At 44.0% G+C, this 8,700-nt stretch overlaps 1 protein-coding gene across 3 annotated transcripts in view; it reads right to left on the minus strand.

Annotated features, from left to right (window-relative positions):
* Window positions 1-7,747, minus strand: part of PLOD2 (procollagen-lysine,2-oxoglutarate 5-dioxygenase 2) — a 289,789-nt gene extending 282,042 nt beyond the window's left edge. For all 3 annotated transcript variants that reach the window (XM_070405928.1, XM_070405927.1, XM_070405926.1), the window contains exon 1: window positions 7,467-7,747. In XM_070405928.1, coding sequence (XP_070262029.1) covers window positions 7,467-7,575 — 109 coding nt within the window. In that variant the 5' untranslated portion in view covers window positions 7,576-7,747. The remainder of the gene's footprint in view (window positions 1-7,466) is intronic.
* Between the last annotated feature and the right edge of the window lie 953 nt (window positions 7,748-8,700).

Genomic DNA, 8,700 nt, shown 5'->3' on the forward strand with positions numbered 1-8,700 from the left:
CCCTGCCTTCCCTCTGAGATTTGTCAGTCTGTTCCATCTCCTTGCCTCTGATTCTATATTATTCACCAGTTTATTCTGTTCATTAGATTTCTTATTTGTTTATTTTTAGATTCAATTGTTGATAGATATGTATTTATTGCCTTTTTATTGTTTATATTTTTTATCTTTTTCTTCTTCTTCTTCCTCTTCTTAAAGAATAACCTTCAACATTTCATGTAATACTAAGTTGGTGGTAATGAACTCCTTTACCTTTATCTTGTCTGTGGAGTTCTTTATCTGACCTTCAATTCTAAATGAGAGCTTTGCTGGGTAGAGTAATCTTGGAGGTAGGTCCTTGCTATTCATCACTTTGAATATTTCTTGCCACTCCCTTTTGGCCTGCTTAGTTTCTATTGAGAAATCTGCTGAGTCATATGGGTGCTCCCTAGTAGGTAACTAACTGCTTTTCTCTTCCTGCATTTAAGATTCTCTCTTTGTCTTTAGCCCTTGGCATTTTAATTATGATATGTCTGGATGTGGGCCTCTTTGGGTTCCTCTTGTTTGGGACTCTCTATGCTTCCTGGACTTGTAAGTCTATTTCTTTCACCAAGTAGGGAAAGTTTACTGTCATTATTTCTTCAAATAGGTTTTCAATATCTTGCTCTTCTTCTGGCACCCCCATGATGTGAATGTTGGTATGCTTGAATTTGTCCCAGAAGCTCCTCACATCAAGCATGTCAAACTTACACTTACTTCATATTTTTTTATTCTTTTTCCATTTTGCTGTTCTGTTTGGGTGATTTTTGCTTCCTCATATTTCAAATTATTGATTTGATTCTCAGAATCCTCTATAGTTGAATACCTGTAAATTATTCTTTATTTCAACCAGTGCATGCTCACTAAAGACCCTTGGAGGTCTCAAGAAGATTCTTGAGTAACTTTATAACAGTGGTTTTGAACTCTATATCCAGTAGTTTGCTTTCTTCCATTTCTTTCATTTGTGACATGTTTCTTTGTTTCCACATTTTGGCTGCGTCCCTGTGTTTGTTTCTATGTACTGGGTAGAGTTGCTATGTCTCCTTGAATTGATAGAGTGGCCTTGTGTAGTAGGTTTCTATAGGGCCCAGTGGCTCAGCCTCCCCAATCACCTGAGGTGGACACTCTTGGTGCACCCGTCTGTGGGTTGCATGCACAGTCTTACTATAGTTGAGACTTGATTGCTGTTGATGTCACTGGGAGAAATTGACCTCCAGGCCAATTGGCTGTGGGTACCAGCTGCAACTACAGTGGGAGAGCTGCTATGCAGGAGACACCCCTATGGAGAAGCACTTGCTTCAGTGGGGCTTTGGTGCTCACTGAGTCTGCCCCTTGAGTGTGTCACTTGGATGTGTAGAGCTCTAATCTAGTATGTTCTGACACTGACCACTGGGTGCATTGGCTCTTGGGTCTCTGGGGAAGTGCAAAATCAGCCACTGCCTGGAGCCACCTAGCAGGAGCTACAAAGAGATCCACAGATTCCTCCTTTTTGTATTAGGTTTGGAAGTTCCCAGGCAAGGCCTAGCTATGAAGCAAGGCAGGCTGGTACTAGTGCCAGGTCTTGGGCTTTTTATTGATAGGTTTGGGGCTCCATGACCCAGTTTTAGCTTGTTTGAGTGATTTTAGCACAGTCTGAAGCCTGAGGAGGGACAGGCCATTCATATGCAAAAGCCGCTGTACACAGGTAAGGTGGGGCTGAAAATTGGATGGGGTGGGGTCTTAGGGAATCACCAGGGCAGAACAAATAGAAATGGCTGCCAGTCATCCCTGTGACCGGGGAGGTCCATGGGTATATAATTTTAAGGTAAAATTCCATAAATAAATCTAGGAGAAAAATGATTGTTTTAAACCAGAATCTTATTTAGATTATTTCCATGGTAATAACAAAGTGACAACCAAAAAGGAATAAAAATAGCACACAGCAGAATGCTCAGTAAATATAACAAAAAGCAGCGTTCTTAACTTTGGTCAATACACAGCATCAAAGCTAGAAAAAACTTTATTTCAAATTCTGATTAATGTGATTCGACTAGTACATTCTCAACTTCAGTGGAAAATCACAATAAATGTTTGCTTTCAAAAAAGAGTTGCTATTGGAGAAACCAAGATGGCAGCATAGGTACACAATTGTACTTGCTGCCTTGCACAACCACATCAAAACTACAACTAATAGACAAAACAGATATCATCCAGAACCACGGGAAGGCTGGCTGAGTGGAAGTTCTACAAATAGAAGGAAAGAGAAAAGTGCGTTGAAACTGATAGGAGGTGTGGAGGTGCGAAAGTGCGGAGATACAAAGGTGCGCATGGAAATGGGCTGGCAACTGGATACACTGTTGTCTTTTTCAATCGGGAGAGAGATACAAGCTCCCAATTGCTCTGAACTCCAGTTCCAGGAGAGACTCTGGGGACCCAGACTCATAGGGGAGAAACTGGACTGTTTGGCAACAGCACAGGAATGCGAGGGCAGTTTTCTCGCAGAGGTGCTTGCAGCGATCATTGTTCCTGCACAGGGCTGCAGGACACAGAGACCCAGGAACCTCTCAGAGGCAGAGCAGACTGGCAGCAATTGCGGTTTGTTCCCCCTTGATGATTCCCGGAGACCCTGTCCCACCCAATTTACAACCCCACCCAAGCTGTGAGCAGAGGCTTTTGCATATGAGTGGTCTGTTCTTTTGCAATCTAGAAACTAACAAACAGCTGCTGGGTCAAAGAGCCCCAGAGCTTCCAAAAGAAGGCCTAAGGCTCGACAGCAGCCTGCAATGCTTCACAGCCGGGCCTCATCTGGGCACTTCCAAACACCAAACAAAGAGGAGGAATTTGCAGATCTCTCTGTAGCTCCTGCTGGGTGGCATCAGGCAGTGGCTGACTTTTCACCTCCTTGGATATCCAAGAGCCAGTGTACCCAGTGGTCAGAGTGAGACGATACCAGAGTACAATTCTTCACATCCATAAACGACACACTCAAGGGGCAGACTCAGTGAGTACCAAAGCCCCACTGAAGCAAGTCCTGCTCCATAAGGCTGTCTCCAGCACAGAAGTTCTCCCATTGAAGACACAGCTGGTCCTCACAGCCAATTAGCCTGGAGGTCAATTCCTCCCAGTGATACCAACAGCAATCAAGACTTAACTACAAGACTGTGCACACAGCCCACAAAGGGGTGCACCAAGAGTGTCAACCTCAGGTAATAAGGGAGGCTGAGCCACTGGGCTCTATAGGACACCTAGCACACAAAGCCACTCTGTCAACACAGGGAAACAGCCAAAATGCTGAGACAAAGAAACATGTCAAAAATGAAAGAAATGGAGGAAAGCAAACTACTGGATATAGAGTTCAAAACCACGGTTTATAAGGTTACTAAAATATCTTCTAGAAATCTCCGAAAAATTTAGTGAGACCCTCAAGGATATGAAAAAGGAGCAACTAGAAATTAAGCCTACACTGACTGAAATAAAGAGTAATATACAGAGATACAACAGCAGACTAGAGGACCCCAAGAATCAGGTCAAAGATGTGAAATACGAAGAAGCAAAAAACACCCAACTGGAAAAGAAAAAAGAAAAAAAGAATCCAAAAATATGAAGATAGTGTAAGGAGCCTCTGGGACAACTTCAAGTGTACCAACATCAGAATTATAAGGGTGCCAGAAGAAGAGAGAGAGCAAGATATTGAAAACCTATTTGAAGAAATAATGACAGAAAACTTCCCCTACCTGGTGAAAGAAATAGACTTACAAGTCCAGGAAGCACAGAAAACCCCAAACAAGAGGAATCCAAAGAGGACCACACCAAGATACATCATAATTAAAATGCCAAGGGCAAAAGACAAAGAGAGAATCTTAAAAGCAGCAAGAGAAAAACAGTTAGTTACCTATAAGGGGGTACCCTTATGACTGATTTCTCAACAGAAACTATGCAGGCCAGAAGGGAGTGGCAAGAAATATTCAAAGTGATGTATAGCAAGAACCTACAACCAAGATCACTCTACCCAGCAAAGCTAACATTTAGAATTGAAGGTCAGATAAAGAGCTTCACAGATCAGAATAAGCTAAAGGAGCTTATCACCACCAAACCAGTATTATATGAAATGCTGAAGGGTATTTTTTAAGAAGGATAAGAAGAAGAAAAAGGTAAAGATAAAAATTTTGAACAAATACATATCTATCAATAAGTGAATCTAAAAATCAAGTGACTAAAAAAATCTGATGAACAGAATAAACCGGTGAATATAATAAAATCAGGGGCATAGAAAGGGAGTGGACTGACAATTCTCAAGGGGAAGGGGTTGTGGGGGGTGAGGGAAGAGACTGGACAAAAATCGTATACCTATGGACGAGGACAGGGGTGGGGGGAGTAAGGGCATGGGGCAGGGTGGGAACCGGGTGGATGAGAGCTATGAGGGGGAAAAAAAGAGGAACAACTGTAATAACCTGAACAATAAAGATTTATTAATAAAAAAAGAGTTGCTATTATCATTCCAATAACACTATAATGCAACATTGCCTCACATACACATTTGTCTAATCCAGTGGTTTTCAACCCTTCTGGAGACAGTTGGCCAATTTTCATTTTGAGACCTTTTTTGTTCTTACACTTGGAAAAGGGTACTCTTGGCATCTAGTGGGTAGAGGCCAAGGTAGCTGCTAAACCAAATACAATGACAGGACAGCACCTACAATATATAATTATCTGGCTCAAAATATCAATAGGGCCAAGAAACACTATTTCTTCATAGCTAGCTGGGACATGGTGACAAATACAGGGAGTTAGAGATAAGTACTCTTCTTACAGACCTCCTATGAAGCTACACAACTTAGAGTTCTAGAGTTTACTTGATATATACATAGACAAATAAAAGTTTCCAATTAAGTAATTTTCACTTGAAGTATTTTAGGGAGAAAATGGCGCCCAGAATTCTAGCCATAGTATCAATCAGTGTGCCATCTATATCTATTAGCTTATAACATCTACCTTAAAAAAGTTCATAACCAAACTGGCTACTGCTGGCTCTATGTATTATAAATTCATATTTTTCTGTATTTAGGAGTTAACTGAATTTCCCATGACCATCCACCAAAAGCAACCAGTCCTCAGATTTCAGCAGTGGGTTTTATATGGTCATTTTCTCAGGAAAACATTCGTATCCGAAATTCCCTTTCTCTGATGTTATAGTCCATTAAAACTTTACTGTCCAGCTCCATGAAATTTAAAAGCCAGAATGGGAAAGGAAGGTGATTTGGACTGTAAACTTAAAGGCAGCAACAACAACAACAAAAAATGTCTTCTATAAAAAGTAAAGGGTGTTGGTGATTAAATGAAATAAAATAGACAAAAGCTGAAATGGTCCCTATAAAAGTAGCAAAGTCCTTAGAGGTTATTTTATTTCCCAGTAAGATTCCTTGGGTGTTTCACAAAGAAAGTCATTTTTCTGGTGAATTTCCAAGTATGCTAAAGACATTCACTTGCCTATTTTCTAGCTGTTACTCTAAAAGAAAAAGTTTAAGTTATAAAAAAATTCAGTTCAAATTTAAAGGAATCACACAGGGTTTAGCAATCCATTTTGAAACCATCAGATATATCTGAGAGAAAGAAAAGCATTGTATTAATAGACAGAAACCCATCTGAATGTGAAGTTTCTCAAGCTAATAAAGCAGGAATGTAGAAACATGTTTACCCATTGAAGTCTTCTTAAACACTTAAAGATGAAGATAGGCCCTGGCCAGGTGGCTCAGTTGTTTGGATCCTACTCCTGTGCACCAAAAGGGTGCAGGTTTGATTACTGGTCAGTGTACACATTTAGTTTGTGGGTTCCATGAGTGGTTGGAAATATAAGGAAGGCAACCGATATTTCTCTCTCACATTGCTGTTTCTCTCTCTCCCCCTTCCTTTCTCTCTAAATATAAAAAAATTATATACATATATATCTCCCCTCTCAGGTGAGGATTTTAACGATAAAGACAAAACTATTACTTCTGAGTTTAAGCCTGAAAGTGTTACAGAGTAGGAAAATTTTTAGGCCTGCTTAATTACCTAGCCACCTCAGCAGCTTGACAGCCTGTACAAAGTTTCTAGGAACTGAGCTCACACACCTGAGCAACGGCCCACAAAGAACAAACAGATCAACACTCCTGGGCAACAGGCCCATAAAGAACAAACAGATCAAAATTAAGAATAGTCCTTACCTTTAAGTTACCCAGAAATGAATAACAGGAGGATGATGAATAGCTTGGCTAAAACTACGCAATTAGTTTTTGTAACTTGGCTTTGCTTGCTATGGGAACCTGAACACAAATGTAGTTGTCCCCTTTAAATATTGGACTCTGCAGATGGTCGGAGCCGCTTCTCTCTTGGGCTTCCCGAGTGGAGGAGCGGACACTGGCCAGTCAATAAAGACTCTCTAAATTTCAATCAGTCTGGAGTTCTGGTCATTCTGTCACTCGCACTCCACAACAAAAGCAAAATTCGAGCAGAAAAGTGGCCTATGTACTTACCAAAAAAAGAAAGAAAACAAAAGTGCCAAAATGATCCTAATTAAAAAAAAATAAAGTATAGCAGGACATTTACATGCAAGATCTAATTTCAGATAATTGATCCTATAGTTAAAGCACAAAAGTGGAAAACTGCAAGGATACCTCATGTGTGACAAATGGCAGCAAAGTTATGTTTAAACAAACATGTGGTGAGACTGTCTTTAATCTAGCTAAATGTAAAAAGTGTTGTTTTACATGAACTTGACTATTCACTGCAATTCCAGCTTCTGAAAATAAGAACCGGCACCAGGTTTAGGAAAAGGGCGGCTAAGGGGAGAATCTGTGTCCACAGCTTCCCCTTCAAATCCCCAAGGAGAAAAGCTGCTGCTTAAAGGTATTGAGTAGCTAGGCAGCCCTACTGAAAACAACCAGTTTTGAGCGTTGTTTTTGGCAAGAGGTTATGTGTTACCGGCTTCTTCCTGGGGCGCTTGGAAGGAATGTGTCACCATCAATCAGAAAGTACACTGTTTAGGTCAGGGAAGGAGTACTGACTGCCTCGTCCAACACGGATAAATCATGCACCTCCAGGAAAGGAGGAGAAAGGAGAGTTGTAGGAAAGGTGTTGGTCCCTAGGGACCTGCAAGACCAAAAGGAAATCCGGACTTGCAGTACAAAAATTCTTGCGCTCAGGTTACTGGGAACTCCAGGAGCAACTAGGGTGAGCACCCCCACTCTGCCCCAGGGACCAGCAACGCGGAGAGCGGTTCTGGAGGGGTCCTACGCGGTCTGGGGCGGAGGAGCAGTCTGTCTCACTCACCTTGGAGGGCCTGGGGAGCACAGAGTATCCACTGACCCCTGCGGTGCTGGGAGGGACGGGCTACCCACCTACTCACCTGGCAAGGCCAGTACCAAGAGCTGAAGGATGAATGGGCTGCCCCCAGCGAACCTCACCAGACGGGTGCTGACCGCGGGAGTGCTCACCTGTGGGGATGCTGGAGGGCTTCTCCGAGTCTGCACCTAAGCAGGGACTCCAGGGCTGAAGGAGGAGGGCCAGCAGCAGCAGCTGACACTTCACGGCGCAACCCCCCATCTTCGGCCTCTCGAAGGCCCGCGCGTGCTCGGGCACCCCCACCTCCCGGCGGCGGCGAACTTCTCGCGAGAGCGCGGAGAGTCCAGGTCCTCACCGGCCGACAACCACGGCGACTGCGGCCGGAGCTAGCGAGCCAAGTGCGGGCAGCCGGAGGGAAGCCAGGATCGGTCCTTCGCGGAGGCGCCCCGGGCGCGGCGGCGGGGAATTTATAGGCTTCCCCAGGGGGAGGCGATGGGGCGGGCCGCGCCCTGGCTATTGGCCGCCGCTGAGTTGCCGCGCCGCTGCCTGCGGCCCGTGCAGTCCGTTTCCGGCCCCACGTCGGGGGACTGTTTGCTCCACGCAGACCTATTTAGGGACCGTCTGCGGCTACGTGTAGAGGCGCACGCAGAGCTTCGGGCTGGAACCGGGAAGTGTGTGCTTATTTTGGGAGTGGGCCTGCGAGCGCGGGGAGGAGCCGCGGGCGGGCGGGCAGCGTTCCCCTCCTGCCTCTGCTGCCCCAGCACCAGACGCTTTCTTTCCGTCAGCCTCTAAGGGTGAGACTTGGCTCTTCTCTGCATTTGGATACTAGCCTTGTCAGAAATGACTATAAATCCTCAGCAATCTTGGAGGAAGGCATCTCGCCAGATGCTAGCATAGAAATGAATCCCTCTACTCCTCCCTGTTAAATTCAGGGGTCAAGTTTTTTCTCCCTGGAAAAGGAAGGCCCTGTTTTGATTGCTATGTAAACCGAACGTTTTTACTGTCCGGTGAACGTTTCTTCTCCTCCAGTCCCAGGAGAGCCATAGATAGTGGCTTGTAAATCCTGCTTAATTGGAGGCCAGAGGTGCAACCTGGGGCTATGCCTTACAAGATCATCCTTCAATCCACCTGGAAAATTGCACCCAGAGATCTCCGAGCCAGCTCTCGGCTCCTTGGTGCGTCCTCCCCTGCTTCCAGTTTTTATTCATCTCTTAAGCAAATTTCTTTTTTCTGTATTACTTCTCAACATTTTAGCTAATCCAGTGTTTATTCTGCTGGAATGAGCAGGGGCAAAAACACAAATAAAGGAGAAAGCGTGAAGATGTTGCCTCATATATTTCGTGACATGAGCTGTTTAAAGGGACAAAAAAACTCAGATTGGCAGTA

Source organism: Myotis yumanensis, unplaced genomic scaffold (genome assembly GCF_028538775.1).
Source record: "Myotis yumanensis isolate MYYU_CA2020_CCGP unplaced genomic scaffold, mMyoYum1.0.hap1 SCAF_2, whole genome shotgun sequence".
Lineage (NCBI taxonomy): Eukaryota > Metazoa > Chordata > Mammalia > Chiroptera > Vespertilionidae > Myotis > Myotis yumanensis.